The sequence below is a fragment of the Cebus imitator genome, unplaced genomic scaffold (assembly GCF_001604975.1).
Source record: "Cebus imitator isolate Cc_AM_T3 unplaced genomic scaffold, Cebus_imitator-1.0 Scaffold24, whole genome shotgun sequence".
In the NCBI taxonomy this organism is placed as follows: domain Eukaryota; kingdom Metazoa; phylum Chordata; class Mammalia; order Primates; family Cebidae; genus Cebus; species Cebus imitator.
Window position 1 is genome coordinate 12,146,485 of NW_016107339.1, and position 25,309 is coordinate 12,171,793.

A 25,309-nucleotide genomic window follows, 5' to 3' on the forward strand; every position below is an offset into this window, starting at 1 on the left:
ACAGGCGCCCACCACCACGCCCGTCTAATTTTTGTATTTTTAGTAAAGTCAGGGTTTCACCATGTTGGCCAGACTGGTCTCAAACTCCTGACCTTGTGACCCACTGCCTTGGCCTCCCAAACTGCTGGGATTACAGGGGTGAGCCACTGCTTCCGACCTATTATTGCAATTTTCAAAGCCAGAGGGAATGACCAAAGGGAATGGTTTAGGACAGACCCTGGGAGCAGTTATTTAGCACCTGTGACTCCAAAAGATGGTTCTGGTGAAACATAAATGAATTCAAAGCTTCAGGGAAGAGAAATTTGGGGACGCAGATGCCTAGAGAACCGACAGAGGAAGTTAGGGGTAGGGAGCCTTGTGGCCGAGGGGTGTGCAACGAGGGAGTCTGTGCCACTCCCATTCTTGGTGTTTCCTGCCCTGGGGGGCCCCAGGCAAGGGAGGGAGCCACGCAGTGGGTAGGGTTGCGGGGCTTAGTCCTGTTTTCACTGGAGGTTTTTCCTGAGCTTCCCCTGCTGCCTTCAATCCCTTCCCACCAAGAAGTTGGGGCCAGGATAGTGTTTCCAGCTGAAACCTGCCGTGGGCACTGAAGTGTCCTCATTTGTGGGGAAGCTCACATTCCCTGTCTTCCATACTCAGGCCCTTCTCTCCCCCACAGAGAAACTGGTGAATCCCCCTAGTTGCATCAGCTAAGACCCAACAACAGGGACCTCCCTCCCTCCCACCTCAGGAGGGTGGTTGAGTTAACTGCCTTTCATACTTTTGGCAGAGAGCTGGCAGTGAGACCCAAACAGGGAATGCACTAATTGAGGGGCTCCTTCTGGGAAACCCCTCTGATTGGCGTCCAGGAATCATGGGTCTGTCATGGCCGCCAGCCCAGCACAGCTTATAGAGCGGTAAGCAGGGAGACGCTGCCTCCCTGGGGCGGGGGAGAGGAGGAAAAGAAAGGGCCTGTTTAATTTAATTCTGTGTTTTATCGCTTGTTGGATAAATAACCTTCATTAAGATGGAAGGTGGGGGGATGGATAGGGAGAAGTTTGATTAATTTCAAGCTGGTTTCTCATTTGTTAATTTTCTCCCAGTTCAGCAGGATTATTAAAACAAATTACAGACACTGTTCTTTCCTCCCTGGGCTGGAGCGGGGCTCTCTGGGAGTGATCATGTCCCCCCTTCCACTACGTTTAATTAGGTGCAAGTTGGGGTGAATGAGGAGGCCTCCCCGTTTCAGAGTCTCTGGGCAAGGCTCCCTTTTCTTACTGAGAAACCTCAATGAGATCTGGACAATCAGGAAATGGAACAGGTGGGGGTGCACCTGTCCTGGGCACCCTCCCCCAAGCAGTGCCAATTCCTGGACAGGCTGGTGACTGTGGAGGGGCAGTGGTGTCAACTCCAGCCCATGGTAGCCTGGGAGGTAGCCTCTGGGCTTCCCCAAGCTGGTGCCAGTGTCCAGCGACCTTACTCCTCCTCCACTCCCCCTGTCACCTGGCCATTGCCTGTTCTGACCCCTTCCTGGGCCATCAGCTCTCGCCCACCTTGAGCTCTGCCCCTGCCAGGCTGGTTCCCCCATGGGCAGGATCCAGCCCTGCAGAACTGTCCCCTGATGGGTGTTGATGGGGGACAGCACTTTCCTGCCTACCGTGGGCAGTTCAGAGTTCCAACTGCTTGATGGGCGGCTGGGCAGGGTGGCAAGATCTGGGGTGGGTTATGAACACTGTCTTGTGCTTCCCAAAATGCACTGTTAATGCTGCCTCCACCAGTGCTCTGTGTGTGTGTGTGTGCGTGTGTGCGTGCACGCACACGCACCGCTGGGTGTACATGTACTTACCACCAAGAGCTCTGGGAGTGTGTGTCCAGGAAAGTATGTGTGGGACCCAAGCAGTAGCTCCTCATATGCATGTGGGCACACCTATGTGAGCCAGTGCTCCTGAATGCATGTGGGGTGGGGGTGTCCAGGGATGCTCAGTGCACTTGTGTGCCTGAGTGTCTTTGCCTGTCTCAGACCATGCCTCCATCCTGGCGTGTGTGCGTGCATGTGTGTATGTATGTGTAGCCCATGTGTGTCTCCCTGTCCCTGGCTTCTGCTGCTGTCAGCTGATACCCAGATGCACGAGACGGGATTGTCTGGAGCTGCCCTCAGCCTTGGCAGCCTGAGGGTGTGCATGGGGCACCCTGTCTCTGCTTGGCTCATTGCAGCCTGTGGGGCACAGCGTTCTCTTGGAGAGAGGCTGTTCCTGTGGGCTCAAACTGTCCACACACCCAGACTGCCCTGGGGGGAGCTCCCTGCCGTCTCTTAACCGCCAGGCCTGAGCTGGAAGAAGGCTGGGTGGAGGAGAGCTGCCAGGCAAGACAGATGACCTGCAGCCTGGGTTGGGTGGGGGGACCATTTTGACCTCAGATGCCCTGGGGACTCACTGGCTGCAGGTGCTACCAGCCCAGCACCCAGGCATGGCGGGGAGGCTGAGGCAGACACATGCTCCAGGACAGACATGTCATGTAAGGTGGGGAAGAAAAGGGGTATGGTAAGGGGGTAGGGAGCGGGCTGCTGTGGCTGAGATGTTCAGCAACAACCTCTCTGAGAAGGTGACACTGGATCAGAGACGTGGCTGGAGTGAGGGAGGACGTTCTGTGGAAAAGCCCAGTTGGCAGAGGGCACCACACATGCGAAGGCTGTGAGGCTGGCCATGCTTAGGGTGCTCGGGGGCTGTCGCAGGAGGCCAGTGTGGCCAGGGTGGGTGGCGGGGGTGCTCGTAAGAGCAGAGGCAAGTGAGACAGTGGAGCCCACGCAGGGACAGGGCTTTCCTTCAACATGGGGGGGCTGGGGACACCATGCGGGTTTTTTTTCTTTTTCGGTTGTTGTTTTTGAGATGAGGTCTTGCTCTTCTTTCACTCAGGCTGGAGTGCAGTGGCACAATCACGGCTCACTGCAGCCTCGACCTCCCGGGCTCAAGCAGTCCTACCTCAGCCTCCTGAGTAGCTGAGCTGTAGTCGTGCATCACCATGCCTGGGTAAATTTTTCTGGAGACAATCTTGCTGTATTACCCAGGCCGGTCTTGAACTCCTGGGCTCGAGCAATCTGCCTGCCTCAGCCTCCCAAGGGGCATGATGTTTTTAAGTGGTGGTCGTGCCTGGGCATGTGGGCATGTGACCCACTGTGTCCGCCATATGTCTGTGTGCACATGTGGGGACCTAGACCACCAACGGAAGGGGAGCAGGCTGGGGACTAAGCAGGCTGCTGGGGGTGTGTACCTGGAGCAGAGAGCCAAAGAGCCTTGGAGGTCCTTCCAGCTGAGGGCACAGGCAGGGTCTCCGTGGTTCTAGAGAACTTGGAACCACATGGAAGTGACAAGGAGGCAGACTTCAGCTGAGTATCCTGAAAGCCTGGCAGCTGCAGGTGCTGGAATTGACTACTGTGTGAAGTGGTGAGCTGCCCATTGCAGGAGGCAGGCAAGCAGAAGCCAGAGGCCCCAGGCAGGGATACCACAGCGGGTAATCCTGCCCTCCACAGCTAAGAGTCTATGGTTAAAGGCCCCCTTCCAGGTGACATGGGTGGGTTTGAACAGAAATCCACTGTTGAGACTGGGCAGCAGGCATTGTGGATGTCTTGGAGGACTGGGCAGGGCTTTGGGAGTCTTTTGAATGTACTCTGCAGATGCCCACTGTCTGCTGGCACCTGGGAGGCCTGGCTGTGCCTACTGACTGGGGTGGCAGGCCCCACTGCAGGCTTTGCTCCAGAGGCAGCCCCTGCAGGGACCTACTGACACCTGGGTTGGTGGTGACAGAGCTTTGTCAACCTTCCGCCTTTTATTGAGATTCTGGGGCAGGGGCCTGAGTGGGTGAGACAGGGTGGGACGGGCTCAGACCCACGAGGGGCTTCCCTCTCAGAGCGGTGTCCGCTCAGATCGCCAGTGCTGGACACATTGAGCCTGCACAGGGAGAGCCTGCGGGCATCTCCTGCCTGTCCCTCATTGTCTGGACAGGACCCAGATGTGCTGGTGGCTCTTGCTGGGGGTGAGGAGGGAGGCCAGGCAGCAGCGAGGAGGGGCTCCTGTCTTTGGCATTGGTGGGCCTGGGCTTCAGTCAGCTGCTGGTGGCTGAGGACGGCAGCTTCTCTCTAGTCCCCAGGTCCTCACTCTGGGTGGCGGGTAATGATTCCTACTGGGAAGGGCTGCTGTGGGGGCGGCACGGAGGGAGATGACGGTGGAAGACATTATCACAGGTGGGTGCCCTGGAGCAGACCTCAGTGAGGGTCGCAGGCACTCTGCCTGGGGGGGACCTCAGGGTGCACCGGTGCAGGAGGGGAAGTGAGAAGGAGGGAGAGGGGCTGGTGCTGTGACCCTTGTGAGCAGGGGACCTCAGCAGGCAGCCAGGAGATGGCAGAAGCAGATCCTTAATACAAGGCAGGGGCTGCCCTGTTCTCTGCCACATCCCAGCACCTGGCACACTGTGGGCACTGAACTGGACACTGGGAGGTGTCTGCAGGAGTGGAGGGAAGTAGAAGGGCTGGGGGAGAGGCCCACCCCAAGCCAGGTCTGCCATCCTTCCGGAGAAGCTGGGAGGCTGGATTTCTGGGCTGAGGATCATAGGAGGCCACCACCACAGAGCCAGAGGGTCTCAGGTGATTCCGTCCAATCCTTATTTTCCTGTGGAGGCAGCATAGCGTGATGGCAGGCAGAGCCTGGTTGCGAGGGTTCAAGCCTGGGCTCAGCGGCTTCCCAGCTGAGTGCTTCTGGGCAAGCCCCCCTCAGCAGTGCCCTGGGCTAGGCGCTGGCAGCTCTGTCTGCAACAGGTTTCCGCTGAGGCCTAAATAAATTAATGCATAAGCAGTGCTGAGAGCAGAGCCTGGCACACCGTAAGTGCTTGAGAGCTGTTAACTCTTATTATAGCGGCTGTTAGGATTATTAGATGAGGAACCTGGGGCACAGGAAGGAGGGCCGCCTGGTTTGAGGTCATGCGGTGAGTTAGAATTCCGGTCTTCCCATCGTGGCAAGCTCACGGAGCTGCGGAGTGTGGCGGTGGTAAAGCTGGGCAGGGTGGCCTTCTCCTCCTGCTCTGGGCTGGGTCCCTGCCCCTCCTCGTCCTGCCTGTGCTGTGGAGGTAGCTAGAGAACCCGCAGCAGCCCTGTTTTCTTGAAGGGATGGACTTGGCCCAGAGAGGAACCACACAGCTGGCCTTGGACACCTTGTTGGCCTTGCCTCCTGGCTCCAGGCCCTTCCTCGTGTTTTTGGTGGGCTCAGTGTTTAGGCAAGGGCTTGACAACTGTTTCTCATGAGGAGGAGACACCCAGGAGCCAGAGGGCTTGAGGGAGGGTCATATTTCTCTCTGTCCCTATAGACACCCCTGGTCCAGGCTGCCGTCTCCTCTCACCTGGACCATGGCAGCAGCCTTCTGCTGGTCTCCAGGGCCCACCCTGCCTTTCACACTGTGTTTCCCATTCTCTGCAGTTTGGCCTTTCAGTTTCTTGAACCTGCCATGAGTTCTTGGCCACAGGGCCTTTGCACCTGCTGTCCCTTCTGTCTGGGATGTGCTTCCCTCCCCTCCTCACCTGGGAATTGCCGTCCTATCTTCCAGGTGTCATCTTAATGCCGCCTCCTTGGGGAAGCCCTCCACTGCTACCCTGGCCAGATCCAGGCCCTTGTTCTGGGCTCTCATCCCCACTGCCTCTGGGACATCGCGGTTTTGTGTGTGTTGGTGTGTGGGTCTGATGAGAGGCCAGCTCTCCTGCTGGATGCAGCACCACGAGCACACAGCTTTGTCTGCTTTTGCTCACTGTAGCTTCCTGGTTCTTGCCGTGATGCTGGGCGCATAGAGGGTTCTCAGGAGGTATATTCTTAATGTGTCCATCATGGGATGGAGCCATATCACCTCTCCCCTTGCCAGGGCTAAGGGGAGTGGAATGTTACCGTGAGTACCTGTATATGGGCCCCTTCCTGCGGGTACCACCAGAGATGAGGTCAGAGGGGCTGCCAGTGTCCAAGGACAGCCATGGGGGCAGCCAGGAATTGGGCAAAGACCCCTTGGGGTCCTCCTCAGCCCTGGCTCTGGAGACACCCCTGCAGGCTGGGTGCCCAGCAGCCAGCTCTGCCTCAGGGCCATTGAGGCTGCGCTGGGTGGAGGGAGTGGCCAGCCTCCACCCACCTGTGGCCCATCCTCTCTTCAATTGCCTCATCCAGACCAGGCCAGGAGTTTTCAAATTCTCTTTGGAAGCAGAGCATTTCCCCCAACAGAATCTTGAAGAAACCTGATGAGAAGCGGGTGAAAGCCGACTGCTGCTCAGGCTCACCTGTCCTCAGTAGTCATCCATATTTATTTGCAGAACCTGCAAGATGACGGTGTGGGTGCCAGGCACTGTCCTAAGTCCCCAGGCTCTATCAGTGAGCAAGGCAGACAAATCCCCTGCCCTCATGGGACTGACGTGCCAGCAGGAGGCAGATAGTCCTCACCAGGACGCGTGAATGAAAGGTGTGGTGTTGCAGGAAGCGGTATGTGGAAACGGCCACTGAAAAGACCCTGAGGTGGGCCCCTGCCTGCTCTGTTGGGAGGAACAATGTGGACACTGGAGTGACTGGAGCAGTGTGAGTGAGGGGGAGGGTGGTGGTAGAAAGGCAGGCCAGGGAGCTAACGGGGCAGGTCGTGTAAGGCCTTATGAGTCATTGAAAGACTGTGGCTTTTACTCTATGAGATGGGAGCCTCTTAAAGACAGGAGCCATGTGGTCTCACTCGGGTTTTAATCGGGTTCCTCTAGCTGCCAGGTGGGGGTGCACTGTGCATGTGTGTGGGGGTGGCAAGTGTGGGAGGCAGGAGAGCAGCAGGAGGCTGAGGGTCCTGTTGTAATAGCCCAGCCAGAGATGCTGGAGCTTCGGACCTGGGCGGTCCTGGGGGAGGAGGTGAGCTGTGCTTGGATTTTGGATTTTTTCAAGGTAGAGCCAACAATATTTGCTGATAAATCAGGTTTGGGACGTGTGAGCAACGGACTCAAGGACTTGCTCAACACTCTGGCCTGCATGGCTGGAAGGCAGAATAGCAGTTACCTGGCAGGGAAGGACTTTGGGAGGATCTGAATGTCAGGAGCTCGATTTTGAACCTGCTGAGTTTGAGACACCCATTGGATGGCCCAGGGAGGCAGCAGCTGGATGGGAGCCTGGAGTTCAGGGTCAGAGGTGAATCCTCAATCTCTTCATCTGTCATGGTGAGATCTGGTGAAGCCCCGAGAGGGCAATGCCAGGCCCCAGGGAGTGGGTGGAGAGGCTGACAGAGGGAAGGGAGCGCTGAGCACTGGGGGCCACCAGGGTTGGATCAGGGAGAGGAGGCATGACCAGCAAGGGAGGCTGAGAGGAAGGAGGGGACCAGGAGCACCAGGAGCAGGACCACCAAGCGAGGAAGGGACTGACCAGGTCAAATGCCGCAGTAGGGCTAAGTGCAATGAGGACTGGCTGAGCATCCCCAGCCGCAGCTCAGCACCCCCGGCCTGGCCGGTTACTTAGCCTTGCCTGCATCCTCCTTCCAAGCTGGTTTTAGGCCCCTCTCAGGATTCAGGGCCCCTTTCCCCGGTGGAAGCCCTCAGAGCCCCAGGGAACTCTGCTCTGCCAGCCTGGGGCTGCTAGCCTGGCCCTGGCCTGGCTGTGATATAAATTATGTGGAAAGATGGTGATGTGACTTTTATCGGCTCATGTGTTCAATAATGGTAGTACATCCCACTATATCATATTATATTAATATAGGGTAATATATTACACACAGTGCCACACATTAACTTGACTTGAGAGCTCACTGGGCAGACACTGTGGTTAATTTTCTCGGCCTGGCCACACCCCATTGCTGGCACTCAGTGCTCCGGGTGATGTGGTCGTCAGGACGTGGGGTGCAGTTATGGACACCCCAGGTGCCACACTGAGGTTTTCCCTGCCCTGCCCCCGCCCTCCACGGCCTGCGTGAGGATTGTCAGCTTTTGCAGAAGGGGCTTTTGGATGTTGTTACTCCCACCTCATGGAGGCCCATCTGTCCTTACCCGTGAGTGTGGCAGGAGTCATGCCATCAAACTCCCATTGAACCGATGCAGAAATTGAGGGATCCTAAGGGATGTGGTGGGGAAAGGCCTGGAACAGGGACTCTCAGCTCCCCATCCTGGCTGCTTCCTGGGTGTGGGGATGGTGTAGGCAAAGGGCAGGAGGCTGGGAACGGATGCACGGTGTGTGCCAGGTGGGGAGGGGGGCAAGAGTGCTCAGGCACTGGGGCCAGGCAGACCCGCGTTCAAATCTCACTTCACCACCTGACTGTCATCCTGTTTCCATGTGTTCTTGGGCCTCCGTTTCCTCATCTGAAAAATGAAGGAATAAGTAGTGTTCGCTTCATGGGATTGTCGTGTGAGGGAGCAATGAAATAATCCACACGAAGTGCTTGTTAGCCGCAAGCCGCCAGTCCTGTTATGACGACCTCGAACACTCCAGGAGCCTCGTGTTGCTGCCGCCTCCTGCCCACTGCTAGGATGCGTGGCCCAGGCCCAGCCCGATCCACGTCCCAGCTCCGGGGCGGCCTGCCCTGCCCCACCCTCAGCCTGGCCCCTTAGGGTCCCGCAGCCTCTCTGGGCTGCCCCAGCTCTCCCTGCCCCTTGGACATCTGGGTGTGACGTAGGGACAGCAGTGCCTGTGTTCTGGCCCACAGACAGCGCCGTGGCACGGAGGAAGCCAGGCTTGCCACTGGATGGGCCTGGGTGTGAGCCGGGCACACTTCTCAGGACCGGAGGGGCAGCTTCTCCTCTGTAGGTCAGGCTCTGGCTCCCTACCTTGGGCCGTGGTGGGGTTCCCAAGAGAGGCTGTATTTTAGCTCCTGCTGCCTCCTGTGTGAGAGAGGTGTGTTGTCGCTGATTCCGAGTGTCTTGGCCAGTTCCTCCCCTCTCCAGGCTTCCGTAACCCCCATTCTCCCTCAGGACCCTTGCAGTGTCTGACAAAGCCCAGGCTCTCACCATGGTGCCTGCATGACAGATGAGGAGACTGAGGCTGGAACAGGGGGTGATTTGCCCAAGGTCACACAGCAGGACAGCTTCTCACTTCTGGGAGTTGGACTTTGAGCCCCCCTTTAGAAAAGGGGGCATGGCTGCGCGCCGTGGGGCTCCTCGCTGGGCCTCGGCCCTGCCTGCCCCGGCTCCTCCCGGCCTCCCCGGGCAGATCACTGTTGACAGGTTTACTGAGTCAGCATGTAAAACCTGAAAAAGTGAGTGTAATTTATTGATCTACATTTTGCCTATGAATAGGACAAGTGCTGATTTGAGGATCGCATTTGCTCTCCGTCACCCGCCCCTCCTGCCCGCACGCTGGGGCACTCTTATCTGTGGCCCTGCCTGCGCCTGCATCAAGCTGCCTCCTTTGTCAGCCCCGCTGAGGCGCTCCACTCCGTGCGCCCTCTATTCTTCTTCAGCTTCCTGCCTTATCGGGGCCCTCTTTTTTCCTGGGCTCCTAAGAAAACATATAATATTTAAAAGGGTGAGACAAGGGACTGAATAAAGCGCTTTCTGGGGAAATATTTGTTGAAAGTCCTGTTGCCTGTGTCTGTCTGGTTCTCTCCTGGAAAACATAATTCAGAACAGGCCTGGAAATTAATCCAAGTGTCTGCTTGCTCTCCTGATAAGAGGCTGGGCAGCCCCTGGGGGATGGGGAGACAGGTGGCATGGGGCAGCTTCCCAGCCTTTGCCTCCTGGGGTGTCACTGGGCGACAGGGTGTGACAGGCCCCAGGAGGCAAGGGACGCCAGAGGGAGGGTCCTGCCTGGACCCGGGAGGGAAGAAGGAGACCTTAGAGTCTGTGTGCCGGGCACTGGTGTGGGTGGCCCGATTACCGCAGAGTGACGCCACTGGCTCGCCCAGGCGCAGCGTCAGACCATGTGAGAATTGGAGCTGCTGACCGGCCCTGCGACCTTGGCAAGGCCCTGAGGCTTTGGGCCTTGGTTTCTTTCGCGGCTGATGGCGCTTCAGCACTGTGGTGCCTGTCTCATGGGCTGGCTGTGAGAGGGAATGAGGTCTCCCCTTTGTTCACTGAACACCTGTCCTGTGCCGGGTGTCTGAAGACACAGTTGGGGAATAACATGAAGCCCCAGGCTGATGTTTTAGAGGGACATGGATAATAAATGAAATGAGTAAGGAAATACAGCGTGCTAGCAGGCGATCATTGTGTGGAAAATCAAAGCAGACGGGGCGAAGGTGGGGTGCAGGGGAGAGATGTGGGACTGGTCAGGAAGGCCTGCCTGAGAAGAAGACATTTGAGCAAAATCTTGAAGTGAAGGATGAGCAGGAGCAAGCCATAGGCATATCTGGGGGAAGGGCATTCAGGCAGTGGAACAGCCAGTGCAAAGGCCCTGAGGCCCTGGTGAGTTCAAGGCACAGTAAGAAGGCTGGCATGGCTGGAGCCGAGTCGGTGAGGCCAAGCTGGAAGTGACTGGGATGAGGTCAGAGGTGTTATGCATGAAAACGCTTTGTTGAAATGCCAAGTGTTGCTGGTAATTCTGACAGGCTGCTCTGAGCTGAGCCATAAAGGGCATGTTATTAGCACCTGGCAGGGGCTCCCACAGGAAAGCTGGTGTGTGAATTTTGCAGAAAGTGGGGAGGCCTGGTATCGCTCCTGTCCCCTGCACACCTTAAATGCCCCAGTCCTTCCTGCTGGCTGCATGACGGTGCAAACTCTCCCCAAGCTATTTCCCCACGATGGTGCCGAGAGAAAAAAGAGGAGGACCCTTCTGACTTCAGGGCCGTGCTGTGGGCGTGGAGGGCAGGTGAGGATCCTGGTGAGGAGCCCTGACCTGGCCACTAGGGCACAGGTGGCAGTGGAGGGTCACACGTCCTGGCCATGCCCCTGACCTCTGGGAGAGAAGTCAGGGGCCACAAGATTGCTCTCTGGCAGCCTCGTGTGGGGTTGGTGATCCTAATTAAAAGTTCAGATGCAAAAGGCTTGATGATGGAATTTCTAATTAAATCAATTTCATCTCGTCTGGGAGACAGGTTTGCACACGATAAGCATGAAATTAATAATTATGTATAGAAATTAGCTATTGCTCAAAGCAGAGCCATTTTACACAACCTTCCGGGGCTCCTGCCCGATCGTTTGTGTTGGAGACGGATGGGCCACTTCAGCCCTTAGTTTGACAGCCAGGAGTGGAGGTGGGGGCTCAGCAAGGACAGGAAGCAGGGCTGGTCTTCCTGCTGCGACCCTGAGGAGCCTGCCCCACAGGATGTGGGTGGCCTTGTCGCTAGAGGCTGCAGCATCACCCTCAGATTCTCGGTGTCTGTGTGTAGATGTTGCATGTGTGTGTGTAAATGCATACGCATGTGTGGGCCCACCGTGTAAGGAGGAGACAGGTTTTGCCTGACAGTAGCATGGGCTCTGCAGCTAGTCCCATGAGTTCAAATCCTGGTTCAGCCACTCACTAGCTGTGTGAGCTTGGACAACTTACTTAACATCTCTGTACTTCCGTTTCAGAAAAATGGGGAGAATAAGAGGGCCTACGTCATAGGGCTATTATGAGATTGAAGGTGTTAAGGTGCATGAAGCTACTTAGGATGGTTCTTGGCACATAGTAAGTACCCGATAAGTGTTAGCTCTCAAGATGATGAGGTTTGTGTGTGTGTGTATGAATTTAATTCAGTACAATTCTGCCCAAACCAGCCTGTGATGAGTGTGAACTTGACATATCCAGGCCCTTGAGGTGAAGATAAATAAGAGTCATTCCCGGCTCTTCCAGAGCTGGAGCCTAGTGTTCACCACTCCCTGTGTCTGTCAGCACAGGGTGGGCAACGCTGCCACAACAAACAGCCCTCAAAGCTCCGGGGCTTAAAAGAGCGTCAGCTCAACACTCGCTGTGTTCCGTGTCTATAGGGGTTGGCTGGGCGCTCTGCTCAGGGACCCAGGCTGGGCTGGAACGTTGCTCAGGGCCCCATCGCTCACAGTAGCAGAGGAAGTGTGTACCTGGTAGGTCTCACGACTGCAGTTCAGTGCCGTGGGACAGAAGGGATAGGCGTTGTCTGCTCCCAGCTCATTGTCCAGAACTTTTCAGGCAGCCCCAGGAAGGCAGCGCCGAGCTGGAAGTGTTTGGCTGATGGCCCTTGACCACACCCAGCATTAACTCTGTGTGTACTCATTTACTATGGATTGTCACTCCCGCTAGGATGTCAGCTCCAGGAAGGCAGGGATCATGCAGAGCACTCAGTGGGTGCTCAGAAAGCCCTGGTCAAGGAGTGAATGAATGAATGAGCCGACAGAATTTCCGAGGAGCATGGGTGGATGCTGGGAGAGTGTATGTGGGGAGGCTGGTGGCCATAGCAGCAGCTGCGGCAAAGGGACCAATGCTGAGGCAAAGGGGCCTCCAGGCCAGTTCTGCTGTCTTTGAGGATGGTGCCTAGGACCCTCTGATGCACACCCTCCATCACAGAGGGGAAACTGCAGGTCACGGTGGGATAGGAAGGGAGCCGCGCCAGGGGGCACGGGTTACAGGGGCAGAGGAGAGCCAGGGCCACCCTGGAACTGGGCGGAGGGGAGGTCCATCTCCAGGCCTAGGGGAGGAGCAGAGCAGGGGAGGCCAAGGGCCCTGGGATGGTGACTGCAGCTGGCCCAGCCACCAGGAAGAAAGCCGAGTCCAGGCTGCCCCACGGTGGGCCCTCGCAGACGGATCAATTGCACTGGGGCACAGGCCGGCAGCCAGGGCCAGACGGGGCACATGGCCAGGCCCCAAAGTGACCGGATGCTCAGGGCAGGAGTTGGCAGCTGGTCTGCATCCACAGAGCAGAGGAATAGACCTGATAAATGAGGGCATCAAGTCCCGAGGTGAGTGCCCAGGCAGGCCTGACTCGAATTCCTGGAGGGTCTGTGGCGAAGGGGCCAGTGCTGCCCAGATGGCTCTGGTGGGTGTCGGGGAAGGTGGCATTGAAGAGGAAGGGCCCAATGTGTGGCTCTGGAGGCAGCGCTGGGGCAAGGACAGTCTCCTGATCTGGGGCCTGTCCTGCTCCTTCCAAAGACTACCCAGTTTTGCCCACCCAGTCCCCTGCCAGGTGCCTCTACCCCATTTCCCCTAGCTCTTGTTCTTTGGTCACTGGGGACAGGGCAGCTCCATGGAGGGTGTGGGTGTGTGAGGCCTTCGTGGGGCTGTCCCAAACTTTCTGGGTCACTTTCGCCTTCCGCTCCTGAACCCAGCAGTGCACATCAGGGATGGGCCTGGTCAGGGCTGAAGGCCAGGGACTGCTGGTGTTCTCTGTGAGCTGGCCCCACCCTGCTCCCTCTGCTGCCTTCCTGCACCCCTGCTGGTCCCCACTCTCTCTGAGACCACACATAATTAATCATCAATGCTGTGAGTCCCCCCCTACGTGCCTGCCGACCCACCTCCCCTCCACCTGAAGCCCCTGTCCTGTTTCAGGCGGGGTCAGCTGCTGTGTCTGCAGTGCAGTCTCCGCCTCCTCCTGGGCTGCCAGGCCTGCCTCTCCAGACTCCCTCCCTGCAGGCTGAGGGCCATTCTGACCCCTGTATCCCGCTCAGGCTCCTTCCACAGCTCCCCTGCTTCCTGGAAAAGTCCTACCCTCCTTGGCAGGGCCCGGGAGGCGCCTGTGGCTGCGCCTCTTTGAGCAGCCAGGCTGGCTCCCAGGCCCTGCCCTTGGTCCCCTCACCCTGTGGCTCTCCCCTTGCCCATGGGAGGTTGGGGCAATCTTCGTTCTCCCAGCCACAAGTGTGACTCCCCAAGTAGGCTGGTTCTCTGAGTGTTATTTAAATCTGTGTCTCCAGCGCCTGGCCAGGGCGTGCTCAGGTGCTCTGTGAAGGGAGCCCTACTGGGCGAACAGGTAAGACCTGCTCCCAACCTGCAGAGGGAGGGAGAAAGGGAAGGGCAGCTGGCAACCCCTTCTCTCTGGACCCCCACATCTCTGCAGCTAAGGCCCAGTGTGGGAGGGTACACCACTCAGGCCCCTGAGGGGTCAGGGTGGGGGATGTCACAGGCAGGGTCTTTGGAAGCCGGCTCTCTCCTCCTCTTTCTCTGAGCCACACATTCCTGTCCGCCACAGCTTTCGTGTACCTAAAAGCATTGCGGGCTTTTATCTGTGAAGCAAACAGCTGATGCTGAGAGCCGGTGGTGGAGGGCCTGAAGCAGGCAAGGATCAGAAGGGCAAGGAGCAGGCAGCCAAGCCTGGGGCTTGTGCTGCCCAGTGCAGGGTCCCCTGCTCCCTGGGTGAGAGCGGCTGCGGGTGGCGAGAAGGTGGAGGGAGTGAGAGGGTGGGGATCTTAAGGTCTGCCTGGGTTCTGGCTGGGTCTAGGCTGGTGGCCAGAGGTGGCTGCAAGATCCCAGTCATTCTGTGGTGGCCTGGTCTGGCCTGTTGGTGGAACAGAAAGAGCAGAGTCAGCAGGGAGGGTGGGGAAGAACCAGAGGCCTGGAGGTCATGCCCAGGATGGTGGGGGCAGGGGCCCAAGCAGCAAGGTTGTCACCTTGTTTCTGACATCTCTTGGTGGGGATGCTCAGAGGACACTATCATCTCTCCAAACCTCAGCTTCCTCATCTGCAAAATGGGCACAATGGCCCGAGCCTTGCCTTTCTCTCCAGTAAGAATATCTAGCATTTGCCCAGCGCCCCCATGTACCGGCCTGTTCTAAGTGCTTTTTGTGTATTTGCTGTTGCGGTCCTCTCTGTTGTGATTGTGGTGACCTTATGGGGAAGAAACTGAGGCCCAGAGAGTTCACTTGATTGCCTAAGGCTGGCACTGCTGGATCGCGAAGCCAGGTCACACAGCCCTGGGCAGGGTGGCTCCAGTGGGTGCTGGGCACTTACATGCTGTGCCAGGCATTAGGGCAGAGGAGGGAAGCCAAGGTGCTTTTAACAGAAAACGTCACAGGAAGAGGATTGTGGCTTTTGTCAGGGAGCCCTGGGGGTATCTGTGAAGTTGACCCTGGATGTCTGGTCACTTGGCTTGGGGCACACCAGGGCTTGTGGGGGTTGTGGTGGGGATTTCAGCCCTGACTGAGCTAAACAGTCTTGAACAAAGCTCCAGCCTTCCGAGACCCTGAGGACTGTGCTCTGGGTGGGCTCTGAGACGAGGGACACATTCCCTGCCCTCCAGCCTCCCCCTTCCACCTTTGGGTGGTGTGGGATGTGGACCAGCTGCCCTCAGTGGGTTTTGGATTCTGTGGTTCTGGGAGCCAGTTACCCAGAGCTGGAGCTGTGCGCATTCTGGGTCACCGCCTGCGTGCCAGCCGGGATCAGCATGCCTGGGCTGGTTGTGTGAGGCCGCTGGCCAGGCCTGGGGCAGACTGAGGGCAGATCCAGGCACTAAGCACACGTGTGTGCCTGGATACACATGTACAAATGTGCTCACAGATGCTCACTCATACATACATGCACACATGCTGCCACAGGCATGCATGCTCCCACACACATGTACACATGCTCACACAGGCATGCATGCTCACGCACACATGCATACATGCTCCCACGCACATGCACACATGCTCACACAGGCATGCATGCTCATGCACACATGCACAGATGCTCCCACAGGCATGCATGCTCACGCAGAGATGCACACATGCTCCCACAGGCATGCATACTCACGCACACATGCACACGTGCCCCCACAGGCATGCATGCTGCTCACGCACAGATGCACACGTGCTCACACAGGCATGCATGCTCACGCACAGATGCACACGTGCTCACACAGGCATGCATACTCACGCACACGTGCACACGTGCTCACACAGGCATGCATACTCACGCACACGTGCACACGTGCTCACACAGGCATGCATGCTCATGCACACATGCACACATGCTCACATATGCACATATGGCCTGTGCACTGGCTGCTCCGTCGGCCTGAAACACCTTGGCCTCAAATACCCCTCCCCGCTGGGGGTCTTGACACAGATATCTCCCTGTGAGGGTGGTGTCTCCTGGCCACTCTCTGTAACAATCCCCTGTTCCTTTCCTTTCTTTTCTCTCCTGGTTTCTCATCCCATCTAACAGACTTGGAAGCTTATGATGCATCTCTGCATGGCCTGCCTCCATCTAGATTGGAGCCTGCTGAGGGCAGCTGTCCACAGTCCATCCCCAGCCCTCAGAGCTATGCCTGGAGGCTGTGGGTGCTCCATGCCTCTTGTAGGAGAAATAAATGAGTGAATATTCGGGGCACCATGTGCTCAGGACACATGTTGTAGCCCGTGCTCGTGTGTGTGCGCCCGCTCTCTCTCTCTCTCGCTCCCTCTCTCTCTCTCTCTCAGATGTACTTGGAATCCATCTTCATTGTTGCTTAAGCCGGGAAGCAGTGTTTGTCTTTCCCCACGTGGCATGGACCTCCTTGTCACTCTAGAAGCCAGAGGGAGAGGGAGAGGGGAGAGGGATTTATTCATGCATCCTCCCACCCCTCAGTCACTCACCCCTTACCTCTGCTGAGGCTCTCCTGGGTGATGGCTGCAGGCACACTGTGTGTCACTCCAGGGGGCTGTACAACCCACCCCTTCGCAGGGGGGCCCAGACTGTGGAGCACTTTCTGCCTGGTGACTGGTGTCTCCCAGGATGCAGTGGGTACTGACTGGTGTTTGCGGTGGGATCAGTCTGGTTCACCTCTGCATCTTTCCACATGGCCTTGCCCTACAAGGTGGGGTGCTTAGAAGGCCGGTTGAATTGATAAGTAGGCAGAGAATAGTAACACTGGGAGGATGTGCCTGGTGCCCTCAGAGCAGCCACGTTCAGGGCTGTGGGAGGCTAGGCCCCCTCTGGAGGATGAGGGCTCAGGGAGGGCTGCCTGGAGGAGGAGACATTTGACTTGGGCCTTGATGAGCCAGGGGGATTTGGATGTGGGAGATGAGGTCATAGGCTCTGGGGACAGAGGAAGAGAGACAAAGAGGAAGGTGAAAGGGACAGACAGAGGGACCTGGAGCAGGATGCTGGTGCTTGGTCAGGGGCTGCTGGGATCTGAGTTCTTTCCGACTCTTGCCCCATGAGTGCGTGACACAAGGTGCTGTGTCCCCAGCACCTGAAAGAGTGCCCGGTGTACAGTAGGTGCTCAAAGCGTTGGGTGAAGGAAGCAAAGGAGGCAGAGAGATGGAGCAGCTGGCACTGGGGCGGGCACCTCTGCCTCCCCCCCCCCCCCGCCGCTGCTGTGGGGAGAGGAGAGGAGCGTTCTCTGAGGAGAATGTAAATTGCATGTCCCCCTCCTGCTCAGGCTGGGCTGCGGAGATAGTGGGAACTGAAGACACGTGAGAGTCCCACATGGAACAGGTTGTCACAGTCACTTGCTTAGACGCAGATGTGGCTCCCTGCCTGCCTGTGGTGGCCCCATGGCAGCCCTTGACACCTCCTTACCCCCATCCTTCCACTCCAGGCTGGGGCAAGAGAGCCTTGGAGAACCCGATAGCATTCCCAGGATGTCCCTGTGACAATGACAATGATGAGGCCATGGAGAGAGCTCGGGCAGGAGGGGCCAGCAGAGAGGGAGAGTCCTAGGAGGTAAAGTCAGAGAGAGGCAAGAGAAGGTGATTGCTGCCAGAGGAAGTTCAGCGGGAGGAATGGCATCTCCCCTAAGAGCTGAACCTTAGCGCTCACCTCCTGCCAGGCGCTGTTCTGAGTGCTTTGCCTGACTTCCCTCAGGTGACCCTCACAGCCTTGGGAGACAGCTATTGTAATTATTCCCATTCTGCAGCTGAAGAAACTGAGGCCTGGGGGGTGAAGTAACTTGCCCAAGTTTCTTTTCAGCTGGTGAGAGGCAGAGCTGGGATTTGAACTTCAGCAGTGTAGCTCCCTAATTTCTGTTTGAAACTGTCATCCCAGGAAATGTGGGAAGGCCTAGAGCTGAGGAGGGAGGCTTGGGGGAGAGCGGGCAGGAGGGGCTGGCAGGTGGACACACTGCAGGAGGCTGGCTTGTCCCCGGGACCCTGTTCAGGAGCCTGTGATCCCCTCACCCCCATCTCAGGAATTGTTGTGGGAAGGGCAGGGGCCCCTCCTGGGCTCTTGAAGTCAGCAGCGCAGGGGTCTCCTGCAGGCTGACACACGGGTCCCGCAGGAGCACATGCTGGGCCCCCACCCTCTGGGGGAATGGAGTGTGTGCCATGGGGCTGGGGCCAGTGTGCCAGGGCCTCACTCTGGACATGGGCCAGGATCTGAGGGCTGCTAACAGGGCTGGTTCCCACAGCGGATGCCCAGACATCCATCCGTCCATCCACTGCTCACCACCTGTGCTGAGCACCACCTGGGCCTGGAGCTTGGAAGGAGGAATAGAGATGAGTGAGAAGGAGCCACCTCATCTGGGCAGTCCTGTGTCTCCATCTGCCTCCAGCTGTGAGGCCTGGGTCGAGCAAGTCCAGAAAATTGAGTGAGCCTCCTGCCCTCCCGGGTAGCTCAGGCCTGGTGGGAAGAAACACCAGAAGTCAGGACAAGACTCTGACGAGGAGGGGCATGGAGGCAGGCAGGTGACGATTGCTCCTGGCTGAGGCCCAGCGGAGGGGGGCAGAGAGAGGTCAACAAAACGCTGGCCTCTCAGGGACCTCCCCCCAACAAAGAACTAACCTCCCTGTGCAGTGTGAATAGTGCGAAGGCTGAGAAACTACTCTAAAACACGAGGTTCCTTAAAAACAAACCAGCCATGACTCGAATACCGTTTTCAGACCTCAAAATAACAATAACCTTAAAATGAATTAATAAATATCCAATCAGAGCTCACGTTTTAGAGGGTGCTGTTTTTCTGCGAAGTGTTCTCCAAGGCAGAGAGGACTGGGCTGGTTTTCAGTCACTGCTGGCAGAGCAGGGGCGGCGGCACGGAGATTCAGGGATGAGTGTGATTTACTTTCCACATGGGTGGTAGATGTGCATGGTTCTATACGGGAAACCTACAAAGGGTAGAAGGTGAAAGGTCCCTGCCCGAACCCGTCTTAGCCACCTGCTTTCCTCACCTGAGGCAACGCACATGTGCTTTTTCGGAGCAGTGAGTGTGCACCCCCCCTTCCACACAGTCAACAGCTGCCACCTGCACGCTGCCTCCTTATTGCTGTTGTTCTTACCCCACAATATCTTGGAGACCCACCCAGAGCAGTGCTTGGAAATCGGCCTCGTTCCTTTTCACAGCTGTGTAATATTCCTTGTCTGGTTGGAACGTCTTTAAACAATCCCCTCTTGATGGACATGTAGGTTGTTTCCAAAGTTTTTTTGTTTTTTTTGTTTTTTGTTTGAGACGGACTCTCGCTCTATTGCCCAGGCTGGAGTGCAGTGTTGCGATCTCGGCTCACCACAATCTCTGCCACCCGGGTTCAAGTGATTCTCTTGCCTCAGCCTCCTGAGTAGCTAGGACTACAGCCTTGTGCCACCATGCCTGGCTAATTTTTTTTGTATTTTTAGTAGAGATGGGGCTTCACCCTATTAGCCAGGATGGTCTTGATCTCCTGACCTTGTGATCCACCCGCCTTGGCCTCCTAAAGTGCTAGGATTACAGTGGCGTGAGCCACTGCACCCAGCCTCCAGAGTTTTACTGTTACAAACAGTGCCAGTGGATAATGTAGTATGTGCCATTTTATAAAGACCACAAGAGCTGCAGTGAGAGGTTTGGGAGTTAACCCTTCGTTGCTTAGAAAATCCAAAAAACCAGTTAGTTGTTTCCCCTACCCTGAAGGTCCCAGTGGTTTGGGCCTTTCCCACAGGGGAGGCGTAGAGCAGGTCAGCTGGGTGGCTGAGCTGGGCCATGCTTTCAGTGGTGGCCATTCTAAGGGGAGGGTGGACCCTCACTGCCCCCAGTTAACTTCCTTATTGTCACTTGTCCCTTTATGAAGAGGTTGTAGGACCTACTGTGCATTGATTCTCCCCATCCTGCTCTGCTGCAGCCACACAGGCCCCTTGCTCGGCCACCCACGCACCAAGCTTATTCCCCAGGGGCCTGCTGGGACCTGCCGCTCCCTGGGCTCCGACACTTTCCCATCCTTGCTCCTGCTGGCTCTGTTCGGCCGTCGCCTCCCCAGAGAGGCCTTTCCCAGCCTTGCCACCTGCAGCCCTGATGTCCCATCCCCTCATGCCACTCTGTGAGGCCTCATAGCTGTGGAGAATGGTCCCGGTCACTTGTTGGCTTGCTTGCTCCTCTCCTCCCACCAGAAGGAAGCTCTGTGAGTGTTTTAAATAGGTGCTCAGTAACGGCTTTGCTGAGGTGAATAGAGTTGAATGTCAGGATATTGAGGTGAAGCATCTGGGTCGGCAGAGCCTCTGCCCCCTGTCCTGAGGAAGGGGAGCCCACCAGTCTGGGAGGTGGTCCCTGGGGGTGGGGACACACTAGGCTTTGGCCAAGCGGGCAACCACTTGCCAGGGTCACCCCCAACCCTCCTGTCCCAGGAACGTTTTCCCACCCACGGTTGCCACTGGGCCGGAAGTCCTGGCCACAGGTTTCTTGGCCAGGATTGAACCTGAGTGATTCCTTAGGGGCAGAAAATGTTAGTTTCTACACCAGCCCGGATCACTGTGCGTCTCCCACCTCCATCTTCTTGGACAACTGCACGGGCAGAGGGCACATAGGAGGGAGAGTCCCTGTGGGCCAGCCAGGAGAGCAAAACAGTGGGTGGGCCCTGGAGGGGTGGGGCGGAGAGGAGGGACCACACCCCTTCCCCGTCCTGGGGATGGTTGGGTGTTATCTACAGGAGGCAGGGGCCCTGAGTCTCACATCTACGTGGGGGGGGCCCAGCTGGGGCCTGTGGGGCAGGAAGATGCCCTGTGACTGGAAAGCCCTGGGGCTGGGCAGGGGCCTGGTCAACTCTGCCTTGGAGGGGCTGTGGCACCCGGCAGGCTGGTGCCTTTCTGGGCTCAGTGTCCCCAGTGCAGAGAGAAGGGACTTCTTGAAGCCCACCCCGCCAGCTTCCTGGGCTTCCATCCTTGGGGGTGGAGTGGGGGACCCGGGGCTGGAATAGAGGCTCTGTCTCCTCTGAGCAGGGCATGAGGAAGGAGCCTGAGATGGCAGAGAGCTGTGGGGACAGGGTCTTCTGGGTCCTGACCAGAGGAGTTGCCTAAGGACATGGGATGGGCCACATGACCCCTCAGGACCCCTCCCAACACCGAAATCTCATCCCAACTCCAGGCTGAATCATCTCATGCATGTGGGGATTTTCCCTGGGCTGGGATCTTTGAGTTCTTCGTGTAAATTGAGGCACCCAGAGGCTCCCAGGGTATATGTGTGTGTGGTGTATGTACGTGTGTATGTGTTGGTGTGTGTGGTTAGGGTGTCTTTGGAGACCCCAGGGAGGCCACTGGGAGACTTTCTGGAGGAGGTGGCAGCACCCGTGGGGAGGGGTGGGCTGCGGTGGTCCTAAGTCTGTGGGAACCAGAGGGAGGTTGGAGTGTAGGGGCATGGGGCTGGCTGGGCAGGGTGGGGGCCAGCCGCCGCCCTCAGCAGCCCCTCTCGCCCCCCAGATACCCCAGATCAGCTACGCCTCCACAGCGCCAGACCTGAGTGACAACAGCCGCTACGACTTCTTCTCCCGCGTGGTGCCCTCGGACACGTACCAGGCCCAGGCCATGGTGGACATCGTCCGTGCCCTCAAGTGGAACTACGTGTCCACGGTGGCCTCAGAGGGCAGCTATGGCGAGAGCGGTGTGGAGGCCTTCATCCAGAAGTCCCGTGAGGACGGTGAGTCAAGCGCCTGGCCGCAGGGTCACGCCAGGCTCGGGGGTGTCCTGGCACAGTGACTGACCCCCCGAGAGACCCCGGCCGGGCCTGATTTGGACTCCGACTGCCTGGCTGCTGCCATGTGGGCCTTGGCCTCATCTTTGAGCACTGTGGTTTGGCCCACGGGCTCGCCCGGCTCTGGGTGCCTCCCGTGCAGGGCAGGTGTGAGCCTCTGCAGACCTGGGTGTGCAGATGAGGGGACTGTTGACATCCCTGGTGCGGGAGCCTGCGGGGCAGCTGCTCTCCTCACAGCAGAGGATGGGATGGGTGGGGACCAGGGGCCTTGTCTAGGGGGCTGCCAGGGACTCAGAAAATGGGCAGACAGACTAGCAGACCCTCAGAGGAATGAAGAATTTGGAGTCCTTAAAATTGACCTGTCTGTGGTGCAGGGGAGGGGGGAGGGGCTGCAGGAGGCCTGTGCTGGTTTGGGCATCAGTGAGAAGTCCCTGTGGTTGGGGTTGGAGGGGCTCTGGCAAGTTTCATTATCCTCGAGGTCTCCCCCTCATACCCTGCTGCCACCTTCCCGCATTAAACTTGCTGCATTGCCTTCAATTGCTGTCCTCAGAGGCTCTGTGATAAAGCGTTCAGGTGTCCCAACGATAAGGGGCTGAGCGATAACAAGGGTTAGCCCCTTGGCAGGTGACTCCCACCAGCAGGGCCATGGAGTGGGGCCCCTGGCTGGGTCTCTGCTGCTGCTGGTGCCCTGGGAGGGCTGGCTGCATGGGCTGCCGCTGTGGGCATCTGGGGGCGGCAGGCAGCACTGGGCTGGGGGCCTCCACCTGGGCTGGGGTGGGCCAAGAGGGGACAGCTCCTGGGGGCTGTGGGGCCATGCTGCCTGTGACTACCTCGGGGCCCTGTCACGGGGGTGTGGAGGAAGCAGGGAGGCCGTTCTCCCTCCTGGCAGACCCACTTCCTGCAGAGAGGGCCCCCCTGCCTTGCCTCTGGTCTCTCCCAAGGCTCTGCCTCTACACGGCTTGCCAGTGCCTGAGACCCAGTGCCTGTATATGTATACCCTCATGGCCTGAGGACTCCGATTGCTTTTCCTACGGACTACAGAGTGTCCAGAGGTGGCCGCTGGTAACACCCTGAAGTCATAATCCTGCTATAAATCTCGGATAAGCCCGTTTAATTGTACAGCTGCAGCTGCTTGGGTGCCTCTACCTGGTGGAGGGGGCTGCGGGGCAGCGGGAAGTGGGTCAGCACTGACTGGTGGCTGAGGCTCCAGGCCACTCCCCACCCCGGCAGCCTGGCAGAGCAAAAGGAAGCAGAGGTGAACAGCACCCCACTCCCACCTCCAGGCGGCCTGGCGATAGCACCCGGGGACCCTGGCAGACAATGTCAGAGCCCCAGAGCCCAGCCCCTCCCTTGGGCCCTTGGACGGCCCCCAGGAGCTGTCCCCTCTTGGCCCACCCCAGCCCAGGTGAAGGTCCCCAGCCCAGGGCTGCATGCCGCCCCCAGATGCCCATAGCGGCAGCCCATGCAGCCAGCCCTCCCAGGGTGCCAGCAGCAGCAGAGACCCAGCCAGGGGCCCGGCTCCACAGCTCTGCTAGGTGGGAGTCACCTGCCAAGGGGTTAACCCTTGTCCTTTTCTCCTTTGCTCAGACCCAAGACCTAGGACCCTCCCTCTGGCTGCACCTTCCACCTTGCTCTGCTGGGTCCTCTCCTCCTCTGTGGCTTGAACTCTTCCCCAAACAAACCTCCTGCCTTTTGTGTTTAAGGCATGACCTCTGCAGGATTTGGGGACAAAGACGTAGGATGGGGGAAGGGTTAGTGGGCCCCTGAGTCTCAGTGTTCAGTTTGTTCAGTCCCTGCCCCGAGGGACCTCGAAGTCACCCCCAGCGCTCGTGCAGGCCTCCCTCTGTGCCCAGCACCTGCTGTCCTGGGCAGTCCTTCCTGCCCTCCGAGGTAGATGCTGCCTTGTCCCCATTTTGCATGAGAGGAAGCTCAGGCGCAGAGGCTGAATGATAGCTGGCACCAGGCGGCACAGCGAGTAAGAGGTGGAGAAGGGAACAGAACCCAGGCGCGCTGGCTCCAGGACTAGAGGTCTCACCTGTTTCTGTACTCTTGTCTTCTGCCGTTCACGTGCTCGCCAAGACCCAGGAGCCAGCCCCTGAGCAAGTGCTAGGGTATGACAGGGACACACAAGCACACACATGGACACACCACCTGAAGGGGCAGGAAAGGCACGGGATGGGGTGGGGTCTGGCCATTGTGTTTTGGCTGAAGGTGAGCTTATTGTTTACTTGTTTTACAAACATCAAGTATTGGGTGGTTAGAAAAAAATTAAGTCTACTGAAGATTTTTTTTTTTTTTTTTTTTGAGATGAAGTCTTGCTCTGTCGCCAAGCTGGAGGGCAGTGGTGCAATCTCGGCTCACTGCAACCTCCACCTCCTGGATTTAAGAGATTCTTCTGTCTCAGCCTCCCAGGTAGCTGGGACTACAGGTGTGCACCCCCCCCCATTTTTTGTATTTTTAGTAGAGATGGGGTTTCACCATATTGGCCAGGATGGTCTTGATCTCTTGACCTTGTGATCCACCTGCCTCAGCCTCCCAAAGTGCTGGGATTATAGGCGTGAGCCACTGCTCCCGGCCTACTGAAGAGTTTTTAAAAGTGCCTCAGTTTGGGGCACTCCAGTCCTGGCAGAGGCGCCCCTCACAGTGCCTGCCACTCCCATGCACCAGCCACACATCCCTGAGGGCCTGGCTTCCTGCTTGGCTGGGCTTCCCATGTCCCCAAACCCTCCCAAGACCGCCCCATGCCAGTGTGCAGCAGCCCCCGGGGGCCTGGTCAGTGCAGTTTAGGAAGCTAGGTCTCCTCGAGCAACCTGCTAAATGAAATTTGATTTGGAGGAACGTCTTTTGGCAGGTGAAAAGAAAGGGAGAGAGAGAGAGCTGCACTCCAGCTGGCCAAATTGAAATCAGAATTGAGCGGCCGGTAGAAAGAGGCTGCTGTACCTTGTAGACTAATCCCTTCCAAAGATTAAAGATGTCTTTGCCTGTATATTGTATTGATTCGTCCTCTGAAGTATAAATCATCTGTGAGTTGCTCAGAGGAGCGCTGGGGAGGAGAGCGGTGGGGAGGGCGTGCTGGCTAGGCTGGGATGCATGTCAGAATTGTGGTGAGTGAGTCCTGGGTGCCAACTGTGTGCTGGGCTCTGGGTCCTTCAGAGGAGCATGACTATGCCCATTTTATAGATGGGAAAATGGAGGCCAGAGGGGGCAGGTCACTTTCCCAAGGCCACAGAGAGGGAACATGGAAGAACTGGGATGGGAACTTGGCTCTGTCCTGCAGGTGGGGAGCCCTCAAGTGGCACCTGGAGTGGCCCAGTACTGACTGGGCATTGGGACTGTGCCTAAAGTAAGTCCTGGCACTGGCATTTCCTACCCCTACCCTTTCCCACACACGCTATGGGCAATTCTGTGGCCCTTGACTGAGGCCTGCCTGGGCCAGACACCCGCTATGACTAAGGATCCTAGTGATGACCATGCAGCTAGGTGAAACACTCATGGGCTAGCTGTTTGGTCCCCATTTTGCAGATGGGAGGACTGAGGCTCAGAGAAGTAACGTGGCTTGCCTAGGGTCACACAGCCAGGTGTCAGAGCAGGACTTGGAGCCAGGGCTGTGAGACCAGGCACTTTACCCACGCACCCTGTCTCCTCCAGCTCCACC

General features: G+C 57.6%; 1 protein-coding gene across 10 annotated transcripts in view; it reads left to right on the forward strand.

Annotated features, from left to right (window-relative positions):
• Positions 1-25,309, forward strand: part of GRM4 (glutamate metabotropic receptor 4) — a 127,545-nt gene that overhangs the window by 34,530 nt on the left and 67,706 nt on the right. For 7 of the 10 annotated variants that reach the window (XM_037736266.1, XM_037736267.1, XM_037736264.1 and 4 more), the window contains exon 3: positions 21,384-21,600. The exons of 1 other annotated variant lie outside the window; for it this stretch is intronic. In XM_037736266.1, coding sequence (XP_037592194.1) covers positions 21,384-21,600 — 217 coding nt within the window. Of the gene's footprint in view, positions 1-18,450; positions 18,463-21,383; positions 21,601-23,172; positions 23,866-25,309 lie in introns of those variants that run through there. 2 more of the 10 variants (XM_037736270.1, XM_037736269.1) reach the window with 2 other exon arrangements.